The sequence below is a fragment of the Oryctolagus cuniculus genome, chromosome 12 (assembly GCF_051225735.1).
Source record: "Oryctolagus cuniculus isolate XC-2025 breed Fujian yellow rabbit chromosome 12, ASM5122573v1, whole genome shotgun sequence".
In the NCBI taxonomy this organism is placed as follows: domain Eukaryota; kingdom Metazoa; phylum Chordata; class Mammalia; order Lagomorpha; family Leporidae; genus Oryctolagus; species Oryctolagus cuniculus.
Window position 1 is genome coordinate 82429700 of NC_142878.1, and position 27207 is coordinate 82456906.

The window sequence follows — 27207 nt, forward strand, 5'->3', positions numbered from 1 at the left end:
GGTACCATGCTGTGATCCCCGAGTTTTGACAACATGGGTCTAGCTGCATTGTCGGGGCAGCCAGAGATGATCAGGCCTCGGGGCTGGCTTGCCCAGGTTCCATTCCCCTTAGAGGAATCATTCCCGTCTATTAACTTGAGACAAGGGAAAAGGCTGACAGGTGGCATGTGGCTTGTGTTTGCTGATTCTTTCATATTCTTTTATGCACATCCAGTTGGGAAGCTAGGTGGCAGTGCACTCAGAGCAAGAGGCGTGGGCAGGGTTATCTTAATGGCTACTGTTTGGACTATGGGAGCCTGCTCCATCTCCCTGCCTGATAGAGCCTCTTCCTGCTCCTCCCAAAACTTAAGTTCTGGGAAATACATTTGTGCCTTCATAGTCTGTTTTGACTAGATGCACCATGCATCCCATCCCCTGACTCTGTAGTAAGAATCTAGTTCAGTTGATGAAATTCAACATTATGCAGTCACCGAGCCCTGAGATTCACTCATCCAGCAAACATGTTAATCAGCTGCTGTACTCCAGGTGCTGAGGTTACAGACCGAGATGAAATGAGCGTGATGAGTGTTTGCTTTGTTTCAAATATATCAGCAGTGTTTGTTTCATTTTTATAAATCAACTGGTTTAATCCTCTTTTTTTTTTTAAGTTACTTATTTCTTTGAAAGGCAGAGTGACAGAGTCCAGAGAGAGGGAGGGACAGAGAGAGATCTTCCCATCTGCTGGTTCACTCCCTGTGGTTGGGCCAGGTCCGGAACCTGGAACTCCATGTGGGTCTCCTGTAACATTGACAGGGACCCAGATACTTGGGCCATTCTCTGTTGCCTTCCCAGGTGCATTAGCAGGGAGCTAGATCAGAAGCAGAGTACCTGCGGCTTGAACCAGCACTCTGATATGGGATGGGGGCTGTCCTACATGGCAGCTTAACCTACTGTGCCAAAACACCAGCCCCTCATCCCTTCTCCATTCTTCAGTTTTCAGTGTCCAGAGTTTCCCCTAAACTTGAATTTTGAATGTCCTTTGCAATTTGTACCACTGACTTTCTGCATTTCCTGAATTCTTTTGTAGAACAAAGGAAAGGGAAGTTAGAGACCACAAAGCTGAATTAAATAATAGTTGGAAACAGTATCTGTTCAGTGGAATATTGTGCAGGCATTAAAAATGGTGATGCATATCTTTATATGTTGAATTGATGTTCATGACACAGTGTCAGAAAATGCAGGGCACACAAAGTATATTGAATATGACTTTATTATTTTTAAAGATTTATTTATTTGAGACTCAGAGAGAGGGAAGAGACAGAGAGAGAGATCTTCCATCAGCTGCTTCACTCCCCAGATGTCCACAATGGCTGGAGCCTGGCCCTGTGGAAGCCAGGAGCCAGAAGCTTCATCCCAGTTTCCCATGTGGGTGGCAGAGGCGCAAGCTCTTGGGCTGTCCTCCTCTGCTTTTCCCAGGCCATTAGCAGAACACTGGACTAGAAGTGGCGCAGCCAGAACACAGACTGGTGCCCATAAGGGATGCTGGCGTCAGACGGTGGCTTTACCGCCTATACCATAGTGTCGTCCACCATTTTTTTTAAAAAAAGAAAACTATATGTGTTCTAGAAAGAGATCTAAAAAAAGTAAGTTGATAACGACAGTCAGCAATTTCTGAGTGCTAATTTGCACTTTACTGTTTATGCCTTTAGGTAGAACCTGACTTTTTATTTTTTTAAAGATTTATTTTATTTATTTGAAAGACAGAGGTACAGAGCAAGGTAGAGCCAGAGAGAGAGAGAGAGAGAGAGAGAGAGAGAGATCTTCCATCTGCAGGTTCACTTCCCAAATTATTGCAACGCCAGAGCTAAGCTGATCCGAAGCCAGGAACCTGGAGCTTCTTCCAGGTCTTCCATGCAGGTGCAGAGGCCCAAGGACTTGGGCCATCCCCTACTGCTTTCCCAGGTCATAGCAGAGAGTTGAATCGAAAGTGGAGCAGCCGGGACACGAACTGGTGCCCATGTGGGATGCTGGTGCTGCAGGCCGTGGCTTTAGCCCACTGCACTACAGTGCCAGCCCCAGAACCTGACTTTATTATAGTACCTTAATCACAAAAAGCATTTTTTTCAGCCTACTAAAAGACATTTCTTAGAATGTTCCAAATTTCTTCAAACAAAGTAAGTGTGTTACAGATTTTTCTTTTCATGTGTATGATCTGGTTTCAGAAGAGCCAAGTATGACTTCAGTGCAACTGTATCCTCGGTACATCCCTGCCAGGGGAAACAGTGGCAGCTGTATGGAAGGGGTATAGTTACCTAATGCTTTCCCTACTAGGCTCGGACAGCAAACAATAAAATATTTCTTTATATAAACCAAAGACAATGTTATCTGCCAAAAAGTTTTATATAAAGGTTTATTTTTAAGTTAAAAAAATTTTGAGAGGCGCAGAGAGAGATAAATATCTTCCGTTGCTGGTTCACTCCCTAGACGGCTGCAAAGGCCGGAGCAACGCCGATTAGAAGCCAGGAGCCAGGAGCCTCTTCTGGGTCTCCCACACAGGTGCAGGGGCTCAGGGACTTGGACCATCTTCTACTGCTTTCCCAGGCCATAGCAGAGAGCTGGATTGGAAGTGGAGCATCTGGGACTCGAACTAGCACCCATATGGGATGCCGGCACTGCAGGCAGTAGCTTTATGTGCTACGTCACAGCACCGACCCCTAGAAACCCAACTTCTTGAGCCATCACCACTGCCTCTGAGGGTCCTCGTTAGCCTGAGAAGCAGAAGGGAACTAGCCCTTACTGGAAGTTTATCCAGTGCCCCAGGCCAGACACTGTCTGGGTTTCCCATAGCCTCCTAGTGGCTAATGCCTGGTGATACAGAAGCCAACTCCCTAGGTTCAAATCCCTGTTCTGCTCATTCCTGACCCTAGATGTTGTCCAGTTGCTGAACATTTCCGGGTCTCACTTTGCTCTAGTTAAATGGAGGTAAGACTAGTCCCTTCACAAATGATTGTCGGGATGCTTTGCCTAGTGTGCTTCATGAGTGTCTGGCCCAGGTGCATCCTGGGTAAGGATGAGCAGCTCCTGTTTATGTGGTTTCTAGCTTAACAAAGAAAAGCCGGCTCACTGGGGTCCCACAGGTAGTGGGAAAGTGAGGGTTCAAATAAGGGCTTGAGCATGTTGAGCTATCAGTGTGAAAGGGGGCGTGAGAGGAGAGGAAGTGGAGGCAGTGGATGGGAGGAAAACACACAGTGAAACTGGGAGGTTAGAAGAAGGCCAAGGGCAAAGGGCTGTGGGTGGAGAGTAATCCACTGTTTACTCCCCAAGTGCCTGCAACAGGCTGGGCAGGGCCAGGCCAAAGCCAGGAGCGCAGAAACAGGAGCCTGGAACTCAAGCCACGTTTTCCAAATACTTGAGCCATCACCTGCTGCCTACCAGGTGCACACTAGCAGGAAGCTGGAATGGGAGGCACAGCCAGGACTTGAGCCCAGGGTGCAGGCCTCCTAAGTGGAGTCCCAGTTTTCCTTAAACACAGGCCTCTGCCTTGGGTGCTCTTGGATACTCTTTACACTTGCCTTCTGCCACGTTCAGTCTCCGTCCATCCTGCCGTGGGACAAAGCCCAAGGCCTGAGCCTGGCACTGGAGACGGAGTGGGAGCAGCCCCCACCTATGTTGCCAGACACACCTGCAGCGATTCCCCGCCCGACAGCCTTTCACTCTATTTTTAACCACTGTATAAGGAAATAAGGTTTTTTTTTTTTTTTTTTTTTTTTTTTTTTTTTGGAACTACCAAATTACAACCACTTTATTCATAAGAGCTTTCCTGTGGTTTTTTTTTACTCTGACACTCAGCAGAATATGTCAGCACTATATTTTAATAGTGAACTGAAAAACTTCATTTTTACATGACTGGCACTCAGTTCTTCAGTTTAAGTTGTCATCCTAATTTATTAAATCCGTATCATTTTTCATTAAAATCATTAGGTATTTTACCCAGTGTCCCATTACTTAGAAAAATACAATAATTAGTTGTCTCCTTTGGTCCTTAAAATATTATTCATATTTATATATGAGTATATCTACTTCCTGTTTGCTTTTCCCTTCTAGACAGAATTTTTGTTGCAACAGATTTTAATTTAGATAATAGCATTTCTTTCTTCTTTTTTTTTTTTTTTTTGATAATAGCATTTCCTTTTGTGTGAAACCTGCAAGTCTACTGATATGTTGTATACCCTGGGTGGTGTGATTTTGCTTTTTAAAACTGTTTCCTTCAGTTCTTCTTGCCTTACTTGTCTCTTCCTCCCTAACTCACCCATTTCTTTAAATTCATGAAGTGGAGATGGCTTATGATAACAGTGAGTCGTGGCACAATCAAAACGGCATACGACACAGAGCAGCCTGACGAAGTTGTAGGCCCTCTTGCCTGTTAGCAGTATTAGAGATCAGGTTTGTAAATGTATAGGCAGAGACAGCCCAGGCACAGAAGCCAGAATCCACAATGGGAAGAGCTGGAATCCGTGCTTGAGAAGTTACTAATCCAGTGCTTTATTTATTATCAGTCCTTATTCATTAGCGATACCTGTGTGTATTTCTAAAAGTTTGGGAACAAATGGAATGAAAAGATTAATTTTGGTGCAGAATATTTTTGAAATCCGTGCATAGTATCTTCCTAATATGCACTTCCTGTGACCTTGTTGAAGACTCCTCATAGATTCCCCCAATTCTGGCAAAGGATCATGATACCGATAAACCAAGGGAACCGACAGATGAGCAGGTCCACAGTGCAGTCGTGACACAACACCGATTCTGTGTGTTGTGAACTCACACCGTAGGAAGCTCCTGTCAGAGAGCATGCACAGCACTTGACAGCGAGAAGCCTTGCTACTGGCAAACTAGCTCCCACAGTCAGCGGTGTGTGACTTCTTTTCCAGAATGTCGATGCGGGTGGGCTTCGGTAGCTCAAGAATAGTTACAGAGGGAGGAACCAAACTTCAGAGAGGGGGAGGCCAGAAGTCCCCATTCATTCACAAATGCTTAAGTTTTTTTTTTTTTTTTTAAGATTTATATATTTGAAAGGCATAGCAACAGAGAGAGAGTGAGAGAGACAGAAAGAAAAAGATTTTCCATCTGCTGGTTCATGCCCCAAATAGCCAAAACAATCAGATCTGGGTCAGGCGAAAGCCTAGAGCCACAGACTCCATTCTGGTCTCCCATGTGGGTGGCAGAGGCCCAAGTCCTTGGGCTGTGTTCTGCTGCCTTCTCAGGCCCATTAGCAGGGAGCTGGATCCGAAGTGGGCAGCCAGGACTGCAGCTGGCACCCATATGGGATGCTTGTGTCTCGAGCTGCCATGGCTTAACCTGCAGCAGCTTAATCCACTGCATCACAACGCTGGCCCTCAACTAAATGCTCCTTAATTGGGCTGTTTTGTAGATGAATATCTCAACCAAGGTGTCTGATGTCTTTAAATTGCCAAGATTCTACATATTAACATCCTCCACATGGGCCTCATTTTATTGATTCTAAATCGGACATCTCTTCTCTTTGACACTGAAACACTCCTTCAGACACCATTGCTTGTTTGGCGTGAACTTCCTTTTTTTCCCTAAAGTGTAATTTGTTTAAATCTTGAAGGTCTTTGCCTAGGAAAGCAAAATGTTCACATTTTGAAACTCTAACAATAAAACACTGGAATGATGGTGCCAAAACAGTGGTGTCCATCGGAAGCGCTCTGTGGCTGCAGCAGCTCAGTGCCGACTGATTACTGCGTCAGGGTGTGCTTCCCAGGCATCCACTGTTTAAGCCAGTCGACGGCAGTACTGAGAAAGCCACAGCAATGAAACATTTTCAAAAGCCCGTAGCGTTGTTCAGATCTCTAATGAGTTGTAATGATCAAATCCTCGTATGCAAAATGTCACTCGTGAGTGTAAAGTGAGCAATTATATCTTATCATAAAGTTTTGATGAAGACTATCACTCTCATTCTCTTTGGGGATAGATGGATTCCCCTACACCAGATCACATTGATTTTGCTTTTGTGTTGAAGATTGATGTAGAAACAACTACTCTTCCTTTGCTATGGAATTTATTAAATTTCCTGAGATCAGACTTACTAAAGGAGTTTGCTTCAGATTTCTACAAGAAGTACAAGACTGAATAAACCAGTTAAATAAAGTATTTTGCTGTTGTTTTTAAGATTTATTTGAAAGGTAGAGTTAGAAGCAGAGAAGAGTCTTTTGGTTTATTCCCCAAATGGCTGCAACAGCTGGGGCTAGACAAGGTCAAATCCAGGAGCCTGGGGCATCATCTGGGTCTTCCATGTAGTGGCAGGGGCCTGAGTACTTGGGCCATCCTCTGCTGTTTTCCCTGGTGCCTTAGCAAGGAACTGGATCAGAAGTAGAACAGTTTGGGCAGGGGGTCCGCAGCCGGGGCTCATATGGGGTGCTAGCATTGCAGGCAGTGGCTTAACCCACTGTGTCACAACACTGGCCCCTGTATTTTGTTTCTATAAAAGTGGTTTCCCAAGCTTGAGATGCAGATTGGCTGAAGAAACTTGAGGGAATTCTATTTAACAAGCTTTGCTGATTTCTCTACCAAGGCTTTGCAGTATTAATTTCAGAAGCACTTTGATTTTGCTTATCCTTTTTCTATATTTGGAAACATTTGCTATTTATGTCGTATATAGGACATAAGACTTTTAATAATATGACAGATCAGCATGCCCACATAATTTAGGATCCACTTAGTAACTTAATCAGAAGCTTTTGAGGTCAAGTTCTAGATACGAACTGTTAAATAATTGAGTGCTTATTTTTTCAACAGATGTGAATTATTAAAAAGAAAATGGCCCAACGGAGCACTGTACTTCCTTCTCTTGTCACCGAGGAAAGGTATAATATATGGAAAATATGCATCTAAGGTATACTTTTCCTTTCCACCAATCCCAAGAGGGCTGCTAGCGGGTGTGGTGGGCGTGTTAAATGAACCCTTGTGGCTGTTGCATTATCCAGGAATGGCTTTGTTCAAGGGCGAGAGAAGTACTGTTGTGTCCCCTCTCCCAGCTTCCAGTCTGCAGGACTCTGTAGCCCACTCAGTGACCCCACGGTAGACATCTCAGAGCCGCCCGATGGGACGGTTGACCTTCCCAGCAACAGTAAAACAACTTTGAGAGGCTGGAGGGTAACATCCTCGTGAACCCTTTGAAATAACAGGTTGCAAAGCAAGTGCCCACGGGCCAAAATGGGCTCACGGAAGTACGTCGCTCTGCCTGCAGGATCTTAAATACTTTGAGATGAATCGTCAGTGGTTAAAAATCAGGCAGCTTCCCACTACGAGTCTGGATTTCCCGGCTCTTTTGGCAAAATGGCCTTACAGTCTCAGGTGGTCCCTGATGGGTGCTGTAGACCCATGCTCCCTGTAGCAGGGGGATGCCCTTTCCAGCACCCAGCACCCAGCGCTCATGTCTGTTGCCTGCTTGGCCCTGCAGACATATGAATTTGTAAGCACTGCTTCCATGGTGGGGGGTGAGCATGTCAGGGGATTCTGTTAGTAAGCCTGATCTGGAGATAATAGCTTACGCCGGGGAGGGCATCTCTGTGTGCCCAGTTCTTCTAGCCGTTTGTTCTCAGAGGTCACAGAGCCTGCCCCCAGCACTCCTTAAGGGTTTGGGCACAATTATTTAAGAGGTCCTGTCTGACTCACGCAGAAGAGTCTTCTGTGCAGAAGCCCTGCCTCAAACCCCCTTAGCTTGTAGGGATAGATGACTTGTATTTCCTTCTTTGGGGAGTCTTGAATTTGGCTTAGAAAAAAAGCAAAAACCTTGCTGCCCGCAGTGAACAACCGGCATCACACGATTCCCTTCCGTAGGCGAGTTAGAACCATGCCCCGACACAGCCAGTCCCTGACCATGGCACCCTACTCGTCCGTGAGCCTCGTGGAGCAGCTGGAAGACAGGATCCTGTGCCATGAGAAGACCACGGCCGCGCTGGTCGAGCACGCCTTCCGGATCAAGGACGACATCGTCAGCAGCTTGCAGAAGATGCAGAACAAGGGCGGAGGCGACCGCCTGGCCCGGCTCTTCCTGGAGGAGCACATCAGGAACATAACTGCCATCGTGAAGCAGCTGAACCGGGATATCGAGGTAAGGGCCGCCGCCTTGCCTTCCACAGCGGCTGCCCCGGGGCCCATCCCACCTCCCAGGCCGGAAGGCGTTCAGACTGAAGCTGTCTGTCTCGTCTGTTCTCACTGAGTGCCAAGGAGACTGCTTGCACAAATAGCCCAGTTAAATTTATTTCAGGATTCGATAGCAGTTACTTTCGGTGTTATTTACATTTCATCTAAATTTGCTTGGCTGATTATTAAATCATTTTGTTTTGTTTGGCTCTCGGTGGAGAGAGAGAGAGAGAGGTCTAGCTACTCAGATAGTTTCCTATAAAACCCTTTGTGTCTTTGAAGACAGCTATTAAATCAATTACTAAGTCAGCCTTTGCTGCTTCAGATTAAATGTTTCTAGGTCATAATGATTGCATGTAATAGAGTTTGTTACTCCAGCAATTTCGGTCTTTGAATTGCTTCTCTGACTCCCCTTTTGTTGCTCTATTTTTCTCTGAAATGGGTCTAATATCAGGCTATTCTTGTCTATTTTTACAGTCTGTAACTTTGCTGCCATTTGCTGAGCATGCCCAGGGACCACACAATCTAGTTCAGGAACGTTAAGGTCACTTGGGGCCTGGGTTCCCTCACTGCACGGTGTCAGTCTCATCCACGTGTAATTATTAACTATATGAATAAAAGATACATGGTTGGATTAAGGAAGACCTTTCTGGTCATGGGGAGTATGTCGATATGCTTCTTGAAGCTAAATCACATTTTTTCCTTATTGTCAGTTTTTAAAAGATTTATTTATTTTATTTTAAAGGTGGAATAACAGAGGGAGAGGGGAGAGAAAAAGACAGACAGACACACACACACACACACACACACACAGAGAGAGAGAGAGAGAGAGAGAGAGGAAGATTTCCCAACTAGTGGTTCATTCTCCAAATGCCTGCAACAGCCAGGGCTTGTCCAGGCTGAAGCCAGGAGGCAGGAACTCCATCCAGGTCTCCTACCTGTGGCAGGGATTCAAGTACATGAGCAACCATCTGCCACCTCCCAAGTGCATTAGCAGGAAGCTGGATCAGAAGCAGAGTAACCAGGACTTGAACTGGGCACTTTGATATGAATGTCAGCATCCCAAGTAGCAGCTTAACTCACGGTGCTACAATGCCTGCTCCTTGAGTTTAGTTTTTAGTATTATCTTTTAAAGATTTATTTGAAAGGCAGATATGTGTTTCATCCCCTCAGATGGCCACAATAGTTGGGACCAAGCCAGACCAGGTTGAAGCCAGGAGCCTGGAATACCATCATAATCTCTCATGTGGATGGCAGGGACCCAACTACCTGGGCCATCATCCCTTGCTTTCCCAGGTGCATTAGCGTGGAATAGCGTTTCTCTTCTGTTCATCAGAAGCGGAGTAAGAGGGACTTGAACCGACGCTCCAATATGGATGTCAGTGTCCCAAGTGGTGACTTAATCCACTGTACTACAGTGCCAGCCTAAACAGCATTGTTGAGCTATAATTTAAATGCCACAAGAATTCAGCCACTGTAAGTGTAGAATTAAATGATTTTTGGTAAATTTGTAGAATTGTGCAGCCATTAACAAAGTTCAGTCTGGGGGTGTTATCTCCCCTCCCTCACCCCCAGTTTACGCAAACTTGTGTGCAGGCTTTCCCTCTGTGCTCCAGCCCCAGACATTCATCTGCTTTTTGTCCTTATATATTTTTCTCTTCTCTACATTTCATGTAAATGGAAGCACTCAATATGAAGTCTGTTGCACCTGGCATCTTTCACTTAGCATAATCTCTTAGAGTTCCAGTCAGATCCTAGCAGGTGTCAGAGATCTTTTGTTGTCCCTTGCCCGTGGTCTGTGGAAAGGATGGATGTACCATATTGCATTTTCCATTCATTAATTGATGAACCTTTGGATTTTTCTTCAGTTTTTAGCTATGATCAATAAAGCTGCTATGAACAGCTTTGTGTACTAGTCTTTGATTTGGAAATATATTTTCATTTCTCTTGGGTAAATTAATAGGAGTGGAATTTCTGGGTCTTATAGTGAGCTTATATTTAACTTTTATTTTTGACAAGCAGAGTTAGACAGTGAGAGAGAGAGAGAGAGAAAGACAAAGAGAAAGGTCTTCCTTTCGTTGGTTCTTCCGTTGGTTCACCCCCCCAAATGCCGCTAAGGCTGGCGCACCGCGCCGATCCGAAGCCAGGAGCCAGTGCTTCCTCCTGGTCTCCCATGCGGGTGCAGGGCTCAAGCACTTGGGCCATCCTCCACCGCACTCCTGGGCCACAGCAGAGAGCTGGACTGGAAGATGAGCAACTGGGTCAGAATCCAGCGCCCCAACCGGGACTAGAACCCGGTGTGCCGGCACCACAGGCGGAGGATTAGCCTCGTGAGCCACGGTTTAAATCCAGAGTAGCTATACCATTTTACATTCCCACCAGCAATGTGTCGGAGTTCCAAATTCACCCACACTTGGCATTATCTTTTTGATTATTGTCATTCTAGTTGATACGTAGTGGCATCTCATGATGGTTTTAATTTGTATCCCCTTGATGGCTAATGCTGTTGAACACCTTTCAATATAATTATTGGTCATTTATATATCTTCTTTGATGAAATAAATCTTTTGCCCACTTTTAAAACAATTGCCTTTTATTTACTTATTTATTTGAGAGGCAGAGTTACAGAGAGAGGGAGAGACAGAGAGAAAAGTCTTCCATCCACTGGTTCACTCCCCAAATGGCTGCAACAGCTGGAGCTGAGCTGATCAAAAACCACGATCCAGGAGCATTCTCTGGGTTTCCCATGCAGGTGCAGGGGCCCAAGCACTTAGGCCATTCTCCACTGCTTTTCAAGGCCATAAGCAGAGAGCTGGATTGGAAGTGGAACAGCCGAGACTCAAACTGATGCCCTTATGGGATGCTGGTGTTGCAGGCGGATGCTTAACCTACTATACCACAGTGCTGGCCCCAACAATTGCATTTTTCATTGTGGTAAATTACTATTTTAATCACTTTAAATAGATGATCCAGTGACACTAAGTACACTTACAATGTTGTACAAGCATCACTATTATCCATTTCTGAACTCATTGATCATCCCCAACAGCAATTCTATTCCTATTAGACAATAACTCCACATTGCTCTCATAACCTCTGTTGTTTTCTTTCTCTATGAATTTGCAAATTTTATCTACCTAATGTAAGTAGAATCACACAATACTTGTTGCTTTGTGCTTATTTCACTTAGCATGTATTTTTTAAAGACTTATTTATTTATTGAATATCAGAGTTAAACAGAGGAAGAAAGGGAGAGAGAGAGAAAGAGAGAGAGAGAGAATCTTCCATCCACTGATTCACTCCCCAGGCTGAAGCAAGGAGCCAGGAGCTTCATCGCAGTCTCCCATATGTGCACAGGGGCCCAAGCACTTGGGCCATCTCCACTGTTTCCCAGGCTCAATAGTAGGGAGCTGGGTCGGAAATGGAGCAGCTGGGTCTCAAACTGGTGCCCAAATGGGATGTAGGCATCACAGGTGGTGGCTTTATCTGGTATGCCACAATGCTGACCCCTAGCATGAGGTTTTTAAGGTTCATCCATATGGTAGCTTTTATCAGAACCCATTTTTCAGTTGGGTTATTGCTTCTGTTATTTAATTGGGTTATTTGTCTTATTAATGAGAACTTTATAAGTTTATTAGTACTCTAGACACAAGTCCCTTATCAGATATGTGATTTGTAAATATTTTTCCCCAGTATGTGCCTTCTATTTTTATTTTCCTAATGCTGTCTTTTGAAGCACAAATGTTCTTAATTTCAGTGAAATCCAACATTGATTTTTTTTTCTTTTATGGCTTATAACTTTATTCTTGTGTCTTAAGAACTGTTTATTAGCCTTGAGTCACAAAGATTTTCTTCAAAACTTTTAGTTTTTATATTTAACTCTCTGATCTATTTTGTGTTAATTTTTGTGTATGATGTGGGGTAGGGATCTAAGTTACTATTTTTCTCATCTTGATATCCAAGGAAAATGTGTCCTTTTCCTATTTGCCCCTGTGTAGAAAATCAACTGACCATAAACTGTAAGGATTTATTTCTGGATTCCATTGATTTGTTTGATTTTCCTTATGTCAATACCACATTGTTTTGATTTCTAGCTTGAGGGTACATTTTGAAATCAGAGCTTATAAGTGCTCTTACTCTGTTCTTGTCAAAATTATTTAGCCTATTCTAGATTCTTTCTTTTGTATAAAATTTAAAATTTAATAATAAAATTAAAATTTTTTTGGTATAAAATTTAAGATTAGCCTTCAGTTTATATTGAGTCTGCTGTGGTTTTGGCAGATTGCTTTTTATGGCTGGGTTAGTTTGAGGAGAATTTCCCATTAACAATATTGAGTCTTTGATTATTTTAAAGAACCAACTTAGTTTTATTAATTTTTCTATTTTTCTGTTTTCTGTTTCACTGAATTAAACTCTTTATTACTCCTTTTTTTCTGCTTGCTTTGGGTTTAGTTGGTTTTTCTAATTTCTTAAGGTGAAAACTTAGGTAATTGATTGCCCTTTTATTTATTTATTTATTTTTGCTAATGGGGTTTAAAACAATATAGTGTCCTCTAAACAGTGCTTTATCTGTATTCCATGAATTTTGGTATATTGTACTTTTGTTTTCATTCATTCAAAATATTATAAAATTTCCTTTGTGATTTTTTTCTTTGGTCCTTGTAATATTTAGAAGCATGTTATATAATTCTGATATTTGGGGTTTTCTCAGATTTGTCTCATTTCATTCTATGTGGTCAGAACACATACTTTGTATATTTTTAATCTCTTTAAATTTTTTGAGATTGTTGTGTGACTTTCTGTATTCTTAATGGTTTTCTGTCATTGTTGAAATCTCTGATTTTAATGTGAATTGTCTATTTCTCCTTTCAATCCTGTCATTTTTTAACTTCATGTATTTGTCACTATTTTGTTAGGTTCATGTATGTTTATAATTGTATGTATCTTCCTGATGTATTGACCCTTTTATCATAAAATGTCTGTCTTGTCATAATTCTTGTCTTAGGGTCTGTTTTGTCCGATAGCAGTATGACTATTAGAACCTTCTTATGGCTACCACTTGCATAGTTAATGTCTTTTTAAAAAAGATTGATTGTATTTATTCGAAAGGCAAAGTGAGAGAGAGAGGGAGGGAGAGCGAGAGAGGGAGAGATCTTCTATTTGGTGGTTCATTCCTCAAATGCTCACAACAAGCAGAGCTGGACTAGACTGAAGCCAAGAGCCTGGAACTCAATCCATGTCTCCCACCTAGGTGGCAGGGACCCAGACACTTGAGCTAATAACATCTGCTGCCTTCCTAGGTGCACTAACAGGAAGCTGAATTGGAAGTGGAGGAGCTGAGACTTGAACCAGCACTTTGACATGGGATGCAGGTGTCCCACGCGGTGGCTTGACCTGCTGCACCACAATGCCCACCCCATCTCCTTTCTTACTAATTTTTACCACTCCTGTGGTTTGTGGTCCTGGCCTCATGGTTACCGACTTTTGCTATTCTTTGAGTTTCTCATATGTGTTTACCAGGGTCGGGGGTTCACCCAGAACTGTACCCTGATTGGAGTGCATGCATCTTCTGGATTCTGACATTTCTGGCCTGTTTTATACATTTCTGGCTCGGGGCTTCTTCTCCGGGAATGCAGTGCATCTTTCTTGCTTCGGGAAGTGATGGTATCCATTGCAACTTCTGGCTCACAGCAGTTTTCTTTCCTTTTTGATTTACCTTTCTCCCACCACATACAGACGGGAAAGGCCATTATTCAGGGCACCTACTCACCCTTTAAACTTTTGCTTATTGGACAGGCAGAGAGAGACAAAGAGAGACATCTTCTGCATACTGACTGACTCCCCAGGGCTGGGCTGGGCGGAAGATAGGAGCCCCGAACTCCTTCTGGATCTCCCGCGTGGGAGGCAGAGTCCCAAGTACCTGCGGCATCCTTTGTTGCCTCCCAGGGTGCCCATGAGCAGAGCGGAGCTGGGACACAAACCCAGGTGTGCTGCTGTGCAGCGTGGGCTTCCCAAGGGGCAGCTTCCCCTGTGCCGACTGCCTGCTCCCCATTAGCACCCTTGTAGCTAAAAGAGGTTAGGGTCCATAACCTAGGCCAGAGCATGGAGACTCCATGCCTGGAATTTCAGTCCTGAGCAGGGTGATCCAATGGCTGGAGGTGGCCAAAGTACTTTCCCTGCAGCAGCTGTGCCTGTGGGAGACTCACAGCTTTGTGTCCTTTTCTGAGTCTGGATCCCAGGTTCGCTGTTGAATGCCTGTGCCTGTGTCCTTCCAGTGGATCCCATTCTCCCATTGAAATAGCCAGAGTCAGCTTCAGTTGACGTCTCCTGACATCAGGGCAATAGAAAGCTTACCGGGTTGCTGTAGTTGTTGGGAAGGTGATACCTATGTTTGGGATGGTCTTTCTGGTTGAATATTTGGGTGCTGGAGTAGTTTTATCTGAGAATCTGACTAAGTCAGCAGCCCCAAGTTGAGAGCTGCACAGAACTGGAGAGGTCCAGCCCCAACATTTCTGTTCTGAAAAGGGTTGCAGATGCGCTGGGAAGCTGGTGGCCACCTGCACGCAGAGCTAGAGGGAGGTAGGATCACGGTGATGGGCGTACGCGAGGATTCTCAGCGCCCAGCCCCTCAACCAATGGCCAGGACGTATGTTATCAGGAAAATACAGCCACTCCCGCACTTCGAGTTAGAAGATGGTGTCTCCACACCCATTATTTCCTCCCTCGGCGTTTCCCTGTGAGTTCTCAGCGAGGCTCCCTTTGCTCTGGTGGGTGGAGAGACTAGAGAAGGGAGCCAGACTAGTCTAACGTTACCGTCCCCTTCAGATCAAAGCACTGCCTAACTCTGCCCTTTGAAAATAACTAAATTAACTTTTTGGGAGGCCTGTACTGTGGAGCAGCAGGGTAAGCCACCACCTGGGACACTGCCTGCTCCGCTTCCAACGCAGCTCCCTGCTGGTGCACCTGGGAAAGCAGCCGAAGGAGGTTCAAGTCCTTGGGTTCCTGCACCCGTGCGGGACACCCGGCTAAATATGCTTCTGGCTCCTGGCTTCAGCCTGGCCCACCTCTGGCTGTTGCAGCCATTTGGGGAGTGAACCAGTGGATGGAAGCTCTCTCTGCCTCTGCCTATCCCTCTCTCTAACGCTGCCTTTCAAATAAATAAATAATTGTTAAAAAAGAAAACAAAGGAAAATACTTTTTCTGTCATTGTAAGAGTTGCAGCTGTGCAAGCCAGGGATTTATTTTCCCTTTGGTAGTTGCTATATGCTACCAAGTTTTAAATAATAATTTAAGACTGCAGCCCAGCCCTCAATGCTGCTCATGTTCCTCCCTGCCCCCCAAGTTCAATGTCCTCTCCCTCAGTGTGTCCCCAACACGCAGCACCACCACTGTCACCGTCATGTTTACTGAGTAGGGCCAACACCGTTTCTGCAGGTTCATTTTCCTCGTAGAGCGTGGGCTTTTCAGAGAGGGAGCTGGTCTTGCTCGCGGGCGCGTTGCTCAGCTCGGTGTCGGAGTGTCTGGGGCAATGCGCTGTGTGCGCCTGCGCCGTTTGTGTCCTTACACTGTCGTACTGAGGTGGGCTTGGTCCTAAAGGACAGAGGTTTGTTTCTTGCCGTTCTGGAGGTGGGAGGTCCAAGACTGAGGTACCCACGCTTGCTGTCCAGTGGGGCCCTCTTGCTGCAGGCTTACATCGCAGGGAGCAGAAGGGATGAAGGCTGAGTCCTCCCAGGAGGCAGCACACGCACGAGGGTGCCCCCACTGCTGTGGGCCTGACTCGAGGAGCCCAAGTCCCCATGAGGGCGGAGCCCTCCCCGCCTTGTACTTCCCGAAGGCCCTCCCTCTCCTTACCATCAGTCAAACGTAGCCGGGGGTTATTAAGCCAATAACGGCCCCTTTTAGAGTAGAGCCAGGGGTGGATTTGCTGGTAGCATGAAGGACCAGAGGAGACCCTGTGGTCACGTGTGCACGGGGCATCCTTTTCAGACAGGCCCGTGAAGTGGCCTGCGGTGTCGGGCCAGCCAGGGGCAGTGCTGAGACTGGATCCAGGAGGCTACACTCCAAACATAGGCTCCTTTTCCTTTTCTCCTTTGCCTCTTGGGAGCTCTTCTAGAACCTTCATCTCATGCAGCCAAGTCTCAAATGTGACAGGCTGTGTTATTCAGCAGGGCTCTGCTTTCTGAATATTTCTACTCCTTTGGGAAGAACTTGTCCACAAAATGAGGTAATTCTGTCTGTAGGACCCCCTGGGGCCTCCCCCCTCCCCCGCCTCCTTATCCCTTTGATGGCAGTTCCCTTGAACTAGTTGAGTAATTCGGGTTATTAGCAGATGGACCTAGGATCCAGTCATCAGGCATTGAGGGTTTTGCTGCTGCTTTTTCCCCAAATACATGTCTATAAGACAGACTTTTGAACTATTTACGACACGGTGGATTTTCAAGTAATTGCAATTTTGCTGTTTTTCCAACATTGAAACACGTTTTATGTAATGATTATTCTCGACTTAACTAGACTGCACTCTTTTCCATTTACATATATTTTTGGAGTGTGCAAATTTTGCAAATGAAAAGATGATTTCTGTTGTAGAAAGGGAAAGCAGTAAAATCTAATTTTGGTAAAAAAATTACTTTGGGTGTTTGAATGTTTACTTTTTTTATAACTGGTAATAAGTATATATCATGTTAAAGTAGCAGCAAGGAAGTTTAAAAATTTAAGATTCCACTGTGCAACTCTAATTATATGAATTTATATGTTATCATGAACATAAGTGTTTGTTCCTAACATAACCAAAATTAGGGTATTTCATAAGACATCAGAATTGCTACATTGTAGCCAGACTTCATTGAAAGAAAATCCTGGCTGCTATGGTAAATTACCATAGACCAAGTGGCTTAAACAATGGAAGTTTATCTCCCACAGTTCTGGAGACTGGGAATGCCAAGCTCCAAGGCCGCTGCTTCCTGGTCTGTGGATGGCTATCTTCTTGTGCCCTTGCACAGCAAAGAGTGGACAGCAAAAGCAAGGTCCCCCTTGCTCATGTCCCCCCTTTTCAAAACAATTTTATGTAAAAATGTTTTCATGTGTTAGAGAGGGATCTCCCATCCACTGGCTCACTCCCCAAATGCATGCAAAGGCTGAGGCTTGGCCAGGCCAAAGTGATCCTGAGCCAGGAACACACTCCAGGTCTATCATGTGGATGACAAAGACCCAATTGCTTGGGCTATCACCATTGCCTCCCAGGTTGGCATTGGTGGAAAGCTGGCATCAGGAGCCAGAGCTAGGAATCCAGTCTGGGCACTCCAGTGTGGATGTGTGGGCCAAACACCCACACCCCCTCTTTTGTGCTCTCCTCTGCTCCTCAGGACACTAATCATCTCAAGGCTCCAACTCTTGGAACCTGATAACCTCCTCCATGTCCCACCTCCCAGTACCATCACAATGGGGGTTAGGATTGTTGCTTAGGAATTTTTTTTGGGGGGAGGCACAAACTTCAACTCCATGACAGTGATGTAGAGCAATATTTTTTTTTTCTAGCATACCATAGAGCAATATTTTTAAAGTACTAAAAGGAAGTCTTTAGTTCTAACTAATGTAAAAATTGGGAGGGTGGGTGATATGAAAGGTGATATTTGCATCCTTAAAGCAGAGAGATGTGAAGATATTCAGACTGTATTTCAGTGATGTGAAAGGTGTATTTTGTTTAGATTCTTCCTGAATTTCTTCTGTGAGTTGACTGGCTTTTCATTATTTTCATTACAGGTTTATACTTGTTTTTCAATTCATTCAGTGAATTTGGGAATTTGTTTTCCTGCAGGTGATTTTGTATTACCAATCTAAAACTGAAGCCATTCTCAAGCTATAAAGCTCATTCTAGGCTCCTGATAGAACTAGTCAAACTGAGACATATTAATACCACATCTGGGTAAATTTGCCTAGAGATGTCTTTTAAAGATTTTACTTATTTATTTATTTGAAAGCTAGAGTGAAAGAGAGGGAGAGGGAGAGAGAAAGATCTTCTATCTGCTGATTCACTCCCCAGACGGCCCCCTTGGTAGGAACTGGGCCAGGCTGAAGCCAGGAGCCGGAAACTGGATTTGTCCCTGGGTGACCAGAACTCAAATACATGGCTCATTATCTACCACCTCCAGGGTGTGCATTAAAGGGCACTGGAGCAGAAGTGGAGGCAGACTCGGTCCCAGGCATTCCAGTACAGGATGCAGGCATCCCACGTGGTGAATTAACCCACTGTGCCTCAATGCCTGTCCCTAGATATGTCTTTAAAATTCTCGAAGATATAATTCTGAACACAGTTATATAGAGAGGAAAACGTAAAATATATATCATCAAATCATTAGCCTACGTGACCCTCAAAAGCGAGAACTGGTTGTTAATTTTTCTGCTTTTAGCACCCACTGTGCAGTGTCCAGCAAATAAAAGGAACTCCATAAGTGTTCTGTAATCAAAGGCTCCAAGGTCATCGTGCCTTCCAGAACCCTGTAATTATTAGTCTATGTGCAGGTTCCAGTGTGAACACAGAGGACTGCTGTGTACTAGTACACAGTAGGTGCTTGATAAATGTTGAATGGAAGAATCCATTGTTTCAGTACATCCCCACCCATGGACTCCATTAGCCATTTGCCTGTGCTGTGGAATATGTCATCAATTATTTATTCCTCAGAAACTTTCCACAAATTATCATCAGCATTATAAATTTACAAGAGGTAATGTAGTCAACTATGAATTATACATGTGTGGATTATCCATACTGTCTTTGGTTTAAGAGGTTATCAATATCAGGAAGCCCAGGCCCTGGAAGCCCTTATGTTGCTGGGAGGCTGTCCCTTATATCCAGCTTGATGGCTTGGGGAGGTAGTTTGGACTCCCAGGTCCCTTTGGGCATTGACTGTGTCTTTGGCTTTTGTGGAGCCAGGTAGTGGAGTCTGTCCCTTGGCAGGTTAGAATTTATAAAGCTGCTTCTGGATTCCGGATACTGAGACTTCATGATGTCTAGCTGGTTTGGAGTGTTGGCATTGACCTAGTTGGGTTATGGGAAATTGTATCAAGCCTGCGCCTAATTGAGTAGGTTACACATAGATTTCTAGTTTCATAATTTGAAAATGGACTACTGGGGCCGGTGCCATGGTGCACTAGGTTAATCCTCTGCCTGTGGCGCTGGCATCCCTATGGGTGCCATTTCTAGTCCCAGTTGCTCCTCTTCCAGTCCAGCTCTCTGCTGTGGCCAGGTAAGGCAGTGGAGGATGGCCCAAGTGCTTGGGGCCCCTACACCCGCATGGGAGACCAGGAAGAGGCTCCTGGCTTTGGATCGGCGCGTCCCCAGCCATTGCGGCCATTTGGAGAGTGAACCAGAGGAAAGAAGACCTTTCTCTCTGTCTCTCTCACTGTCTGTAACTCTACCTATCAAATAAATAAATAAATAAAGGACTACTGAAGAGTTTTCTGAACTCAGTTAATGAGGGCAGCATTGGGTTTTCTCATGTCAAAAACAAGGTGTAGACAGTGATGTGGATGTGTACGTGGATGGACAGACAGGAGCTTGGTTCAGTGTGCATCCAGCAGTGCTAACGAGTAGAGAGTGCTGGCACCTGGACTTCAATTGTTTTACCTAAAGAGAGAATTTCAGCCTGGCTGAGTGATCTGGGTCCTTTGGAACAGGCGTAGCCCCAGAGGGATCTGGTGGCTTTGTTGTTTTGTTTTAGCTTTACTCACTGGACTTGACCCCAGAGGGTGAAGGTAGTGAATTGAATGGAATTTTGAATATCTGTTCATTCTGTTGACAGAGGTGTTTCAGGGTAAGTTAATACATTGCAGTTTTGGTGTCTGCCTTGTCTCCCATACATTTTAGCTGCCATGTGTTTAAGGACCTGTTGGCTTCTGGGTACCAGCTAGAGACCATCTCTGATTCTTCAGCTTGGAAAACTGGTTCCTTTAACATGGAGCTAAATTAACAGAGGAACTCCCCCATTTGCCACTGAGAGGCACTGGGATTATAGCAGTGACCTAGGCAGACAAGGCCCAGGCTTGGAGCCCTACTCCACATTCTAGTGGCACTATAGGTGGTAAACCCTAAGTAATCAGGGGAATGTTAGCTCATGGTGTCAGATGCTCTGTTAAGTTCATGGGGTGGAGAGTGATGGGGCTCTTCAGATGACTGACAGGAGAGGCCAGCCAAGCCAGGGTAGGGGGAGACACACAGGGAGCCCATTCCAGACGGGAGGGAATGCCAGTTGCAAGGCTATGAGCAGAAAGTAGCTTGGTGTATATGAGGAGGAAAAAGAAGACCAATGTGCTGAGTGTCATGAGCCAAGAGAAAGGGCTGGCTCGTAAGCCTGGAACACGGTGGTGAGAAGGCTGGAGTTCGGACAAGGGAAGCCATTATGTACTTGCCAGCTCAGGAGTTAACACCATGCATTCATACTCGTGGTGCTGGGGATATATTAGTGAGGAACACGAACAACCCTAGCCCTGGTGGAGCTTGCAGGCCTGTTTGTGTTTCAGAAAGCATCGTACTGACTCCTGCATGGAGAAGGGATTGTCGGGGAGTGAGTGAAGGCGGCGAGAGCACCCTGGAGTCCAGGGAAGATGTGCTGGCGGCTTTTGTTAGGGTGGAGGGGACTGCAGGCTTGGGACGGGCACGGATTCTGGATTTAGTCTGTGGGTAGAACTGACAGGACTTCCTGCATGTGGAGTAGAAGGTTCTGTCTTGGTCTTGGCAAGTTTAAGGGCCCACTGACTATCCAGGTGGAGCATAAAGGCCATTTGACATAGGAAGCTGGAGTTTTTTTTTTTTTTTTTAATTTGAAAGTTGGAGAGAGAGGGAATGAATGAACCAAAGGATGGGTATGCAATAGCCAGGGTTGGACCAGGCCAAAGCCAAGAAGCCTCAACTCAATCTGGGTCTCCCATGTGGGTGGCAGGGACCTGACTACTCCAGTCATCACCACTGCCTCCCAGCATGTATATTAATTAGAAGTAGAGCAAGGACTTAAACCCAGACACTCCAAGATGGAATGTGGATGACCCTAAATGGCATTTTTGAAGATTTTATTTATTTATTTGATAGGGAGTGGGAGAGAGGGAGAGAGAGAGAGGGAGGGAGGGAGAGAGGGAGAAAGGGAGAGAGAGAGGGAAAGGAGAGAGGGAGGAGGAGAGAGAAGGAAAAGAAGAGAGGGGGAGAGAGGGGGAGAGAGGCAGAGGGAGGTGGGGGGAGAGAGGGAGAGAGGCAGAGGGAGAGGAAGAGAGGGAGAGAGGGAGGGAGGGAGGGGGAGAGAGGGAGAGGAAGAGAGGGGGAGAGGGAGGGAGGGAGGGAGAGAGGGGGAGAGGGAGGGAGGGAGAGAGGGAGAGAGGGAGAGGGAGAGAGGGAGGGGGAGAGAGGGAGATAGGCAGAAGGAGAGAGAGGGAGAGGGAGAGAGGTCTTCCATCTACTGGTTCACTCCCCAAATGGCTGCAATGGCCGGGGCTAGCCTTATCTGAACCCTGGAACCTGGAGCGTCTTCTGGGTCTCTCACGAGGGTGCAGGGGCCCAAGGACTTGTGCCATCTGCTGCTGCTTTCCCAGGCCATTAACAGGGAGCTGGATTAGACGTGGAGCAGCTTGGACACGAATTGGTGTATGGGATGCGGTCGCTGCAGATGGAGGCCACAGTGCCAGCTGCAGTGCCAGCTTCTGGCATTTTTTTTAAAGACTTATCTAAGAAGAATTCCATCTGCTGGTTCATTCTCCATGTGGTCACAACAGCCAGGTCTAGGGCAGGTCAAAGCCAGTGGTTGGGAACTCCATCCTGGTCTCCCATGTGGGTAACAGGGGCTCAAGCCCTTGGGCCATCTTCCCTGCCTCCCCAGGCCCATTAGCAGAGAGCTGGGTGGAAAGCAGAGCAGCGGGACGTGAAGTGGCACTCTTACATGGGATGCCAGTGTCACAAGCTGTGGCATTTTACCCGCTGCACCCACTGCTTGTCCCTCCAGGGTGTTTTGAGTCTCCATGCAGAGAAGGAAAGCCCTGTGGGAAGAGACTGCCTTTACAAGGCCTGCCCCTTCTGCAGTGAGCCTTCCTGCAGGTGATGTTGGAGGTGTACTTCCATTTCCAAATCCTTACCTATCTGGGAAGGGTTAGGAACACAGAATGAGCACTTTCTTTCTGGGTCTCTTCCTCGGCTGGCCTGTCCAGGTGGCTTGGGGATCCGCAGGGTGTGGTTGCCAACATGTGTGTGTGAACAGCATGACACAGCCCACTGAGGCTCCCTATTGCATGCTGTCTTTGGCAGGGAGAAGGAGGGGGGGGTTCTTTTTCTTTTCTTTTTTTTTTTTTTAAAGATTGATATATTCATTTGAAAGGCAGAGTTACACAGAGAGGGGGAACTCTATCTTGCATACGCTGGTTCACTCTCCAAATAACTGCAACTGTCAGGACTGGGCCAGGCTGAAGTCCGGAACCAGGAGCTGCTCCTGGGTCTCCCACATCTTCTCTGCTTTGAAGGGAGGTTCTTTAAAGACAGGCCGTGTCTTAGAAAAAATAAATGAAGACTTTAGAGCATCACTTTTCCGGGGTGGCTGGGCTCTGCTCTCTATGCCTGTGAAGCGTGTTTGCTCTATGAACTTGGGCCGCCCTGTAGCCCTTTCTGCCGCTCTCAAGCTCCCTGAGAGTGTGTCTGGCGCTCAGCACGTGGTAGGCACCCAAGAAACACTTTCCTGAATTGACAGTAATGGAGAAGTGATGATTTCCTTAAGGATATGATCTTTTAAAAGTCAACACATCATGTAATTGATTGCTGATTAATGACGAATTGGGGAACATTGCTGACTTTCCAGAGGGGCTGTTTTTCTAAGGCTTCATTCTAAAATCCCTTTAAATAGAAAGCGCTCTACTGCCTTCTCACTGCACATGACTTGAGCAATATGAATATGAATCCTGTGTTAAGCTCAGGTATAATTCTTCTCTGTACTCTGCAAAGCATTTCTAATGCAATACCTTATCCACCTGTGTAAGAATTCTGAAAGCTAAGTGGGCTTATTTCTTACACAGGGTAAAAAATAAAGCATATTTTGTGTGGTTATAAAGCTAATGAATGCCCCTTGTTGGAAATACAAAAAAGAAGAATCACCTATAATCCCACTCTAGAGATTACGTTCTAGAGTCCTGCTGTGTATTTATTTTATACCCACTCTTTCTGCTTAATATTAAATTGTACACATTTTCCTTTGCTTTAAGAAGTCCTTCAAGAATCTCTTAGTGTTCATATAATAATACACCTTATAAAATACTTGGTCTGTATATCACACTATGAGGGCATTCTTATACATTTTGGGGTCATTTTTCTTATTATTTTCATTAAGATTAATTCCAAGAATCAGATTTACTTGGCCAAAGGTTATGAACTTTATGAATGTATTTTCCTGTGTGTCTCTCTAGAATAGTTATACTACGATGGGCCAACTGTGCCTTTTTTGATTTTGACCTACTTTTATTATTATAAATGAAAAATATTCAGTTCTTAAATAAGTGAAAATGGTATGCCTTTTTATTTTTTTAAGATTTATTTATTTATTTGAAAGTCAGAGTTACACAGAGAGAGGCAGAGAGAGAGAGAGGTCTTCCATCTGCTGGTTCACTTCCCAGTTGGCCGCAATGGTTGCTCCAGGAGCTTCTTCCAGATCTCCTATGTGGGTACAGGGGCCCAAGGACTTAGGCCATCTTCTACTGCTTTCTCAGGCCATGGCAGAGAGCTGGATCAGAAGTGGGGCAGCCGGGACTTGAACTAGCGCCCATATGGGATGCTGGCACTGTAGGTGACGGCTTTATCTGCTATGCCACAGCACTGGCCCCTGGTATGCCTTTAAAAAAAATAGACTATATTTTTTAGAGAGCAGTTTCATATTCACAGCGCAGTTGAGCCGAAAGTACAGCGAGTTCTCCCACACCGCCTGTCGCCCTCACACAGCCTCCCCCACTAGCAACATCTTGCATCAAGTGGTTCATAATCATGGTATGATATTTATTTCCTGTTTCTCCGCTTACCAGCAAGGTCGAACCTTTAAAAAACATGTGTTGTTTAAGTATTTTTAGCTCTTCTTTTGCAAATTGCTTTCCACTTTCTTGGTTTAGTGATTGAAAAAACAATTCAAAGGAAGAAGGGCTGGTTAGAGCCATTGTTGTTGCTACAGTGTTGCATGCGGTGTTACTCCAGGAGCCATCTGCAGTCCAGGCACATCTCCATTCCTGGGCGGGTTCCCCAGCTTCACTTTTATGGGGATGGGGTCTGAGAATTTGTGTAACAAGCCACCTGGGAGATAATCTTAAAAAATTATTTTAAAAGCAGGGAGAGAGAGAGAGAGAAACTTGCATTTTTGGTTCACCTATTTCCTAATTGGCCTCAAACAGCTAGGGCTGGGCCAGGCTGAAGCCAGGAGCCAGGAACCCTATCTTGTCTCCCCTGTGGGTGGCAGAGACTTAAGTATTCAAGTCCTCCGCTGCTGTTTCCCAAGCACATTAGCGGGAAGCTGGATCTGAAGCAGAGCAGGTAGGACTTGAACAGGCATCTGATACAGGATGTGGGGGACTCAGCAGGCAGCTTAATCCCTGGCAGCACTGCACCTGCTGCACCTGGTGGTATTTATGCAGCCCGGCAGTGGTTGGGAACCGCTGGTCTTTTGTCTGGTTATAAAGATTGAAGGCATTGCTTACAGGGAGAATACATGTTCCTTTCTATTAGGTGTAGCTACTAGGTGTTACTTCCTATTCCCAGAGAGAGAGCTCGCCAGCGCCTTTTCATAGTGGGAGAGCGCCAGCACCAGATTAGTCAGAGCTGAAGTTCCTTGCAGGAATATGCTCCGATGACTAACATTTTGTCATTCACAGGTGATTGTAACTATTTAGCATTCTTCTTCATAGAGCGAGTTCATTCAGAAAAAGCTGGAAACTACAGGAAGTAGCAGATAGGTCTGGAAATTCTAAAATTCTTTCAGTGTAATAGACATTTTACTGTCACTATCGTTCTACTTGTGGCCCCAAGCAAGTTCACAATGAAGAAAACACAGACTGCCCAAATCTCTGACTTCTGCTTATTACGAGGAAGTTTGAAAACTCTAAAAACTGTACAGAAGCACACTGTTCTATATGTGTATAATACTTACCAAAAAAAAAAAAAAAGCCTAAAGGAAAGGAAAAAGATAGCTAACAGGAGTATATTACGTATTTACACTTGTGGCACTGGTGTCAGTTTGGCTGTGGTAAATGCCTCATGGCGATTGTACCGCATGGCAGGAGGGAGCAGTCACATCACCAGACAGGAAGCCAGAGAGACCTGGGTCCCACAGTTCCTTCCAAGGGCACGTCCTCATTGCCCTAAGCCCCTCCCACTGAGCCCCACCTGTCTCCCAGCACTGCCACTGTGAGAACCAAGCTTGCGGTGAATGACCCTTTGGGGGACAAACCACATCCCCAAATTCCTGAAATCCACATAAAGAAAAAAAAAAAGTCTTGCAAGCTTCTAGATATTGGGAGTCAATACTTTGCTGCTAGAGGAAGAAGCCCCAGATGCACCAGTAATGTCGGAGTTCATGGAGAGGAAAGGTCTTTCCTTTGAGAAATCTGAATCCCACCAATTTATCAGCCACCCTGCATGGCGGAGACTCAGAGGCTCTTTCTTCCAAGTGCCTGTTCTGAGGAAAGTGCTAGGGAAAGGGCTCTAACTAAAATGCAGTGAGTGCATCAGGAGACAGCTCCCAGTTAGGAGCAAATGACAAGGAGATGTGCTGTCATCAGAAATCCTTAACAAAAGAACAGTATCATTTCATGTATGCGTATATTGATCCCTGCCTGGGACTATGTAGCAAAAGTGCTAAGAAAGAAAAAACAGTGGAACACAGGAGACATTGTGCAAGCAAAATGCTAATAATAGTCCAGCTGGAATTCTTGCAATAGCAAAGTCTAGTTGGGAGTGTGGGAAGGGCAAGAAGGGAAGGCAGCAACATTCTTCCAGATAAGTCACCTGAGGCTGAAGGGTGAAGCTGGCAGGCATGAAGGGCGCTGAGGGTCTCACACCGGGGAAGCTGTGCAGGCACGGTCCGGAGGAGACGTGCAAATGTGTGCAAATTGGAAGCAGTGAGTAGCCAGTCATGGAACGGAGGACAGTGTCCAGGAACCCGCTCCCCTCCTCCCCAGCTAACAAGGGAGGAGAAGGAGCACCTGGCCGCCTGGTGGAACCTGTCAGACCGAGCGCAAGGAGGGGGAGCAAAGACAACAAGAGCAATGTAAACCATGAGCGGGCAGTGAGCTGCGAAGACAAACAAAAATGCAGCGGAGCAAGGCGCTTCGCTTCTTAGAGACTGCGCTGTGTGCGACGTGGGCATGATAAAGTGCCTCCTTCATGCGGTGTGAGGAGGATTAAATGGGTTAAGGTACCTGAAATGCTGAGAACAGTAGGTGCAATCTCCAAATTAGCAAGCAAGGGTTTGCCTTCATATTTATTTACTTACTTTTGTTGTTGAGCATTTATTTTAATAAATGAATCATATATTTTTTAATTTTTTTGCCAGGCAGAGTTAGACATTGAGAGAGATAAACAAAGAGAGAGTTATAGACAGTGAGAGAGAGACAGAAAGGTCTTCCTTCCGTTGGTTCACTCCCCTAATGGCCACCACAGCTGGCGCTGTGCTGATCCAAAGCCAGGAGCCAGGTGCTTCCTCCCGGTCTCCCATGCGGGTGCAGAGACCCAAGCACTTGGGTCATCCTCCACTGCCTTCCCGGGCCACAGCAGAGAGCTGGCCTGGAAGAGGGGCAACCAGGACAGAATCCAGCGCCCCAACCGGGACTAGAACCCGGGGTGCCGGCGCCACAGGCAGAGGATTAGCCTAGTGAGCCTCGGTGCCAGCCATAGGTGAATCATATTTACACTATAGAGCAAGTTTATAAAATTGGTGTGTGAAGTTAATCCCGATAGAATAACAGTATTTGTTTAGCAACAAGCTGCCTTTCCTGTCTATATTTCTGTGTTTTAGATATAAAATAGAGACATATACTATTTAAAAATAGCGTTTTAAGTAGTAA

At 45.5% G+C, this 27207-nt stretch overlaps 1 protein-coding gene and 1 long non-coding RNA gene across 13 annotated transcripts in view; one reads left to right on the forward strand and one right to left on the reverse strand.

The window, feature by feature from the left end:
- FAM81A (family with sequence similarity 81 member A) overlaps nt 1-27207 on the forward strand; it is an 80511-nt gene that overhangs the window by 15365 nt on the left and 37939 nt on the right. For 6 of the 11 annotated variants that reach the window (XM_089310489.1, XM_089310491.1, XM_008268947.5 and 3 more), the window contains exons 2-3: nt 6796-6863; nt 7840-8113. In XM_089310489.1, the coding sequence (XP_089166615.1) occupies nt 6817-6863; nt 7840-8113 (321 nt within the window). In that variant the 5' untranslated portion in view covers nt 6796-6816. Of the gene's footprint in view, nt 1-6795; nt 6893-7839; nt 8114-27207 lie in introns of all 11 variants that reach the window. The other 5 variants (XM_070054300.2, XM_089310492.1, XM_051822350.3 and 2 more) reach the window with 1 other exon arrangement.
- Nucleotides 23623-26428, reverse strand: LOC149123125 (uncharacterized). 2 transcript variants are annotated; one of them, XR_016218551.1, is made up of 3 exons: nt 26150-26428; nt 24178-24454; nt 23623-23993 (listed from the first exon to the last, which is right to left on the reverse strand). It is a non-coding gene; the product is annotated as an uncharacterized LOC149123125 (long non-coding RNA). The 2 variants fall into 2 exon arrangements; XR_016218550.1 differs by having other exon boundaries at nt 23626-23993; nt 24178-24442; nt 26150-26409.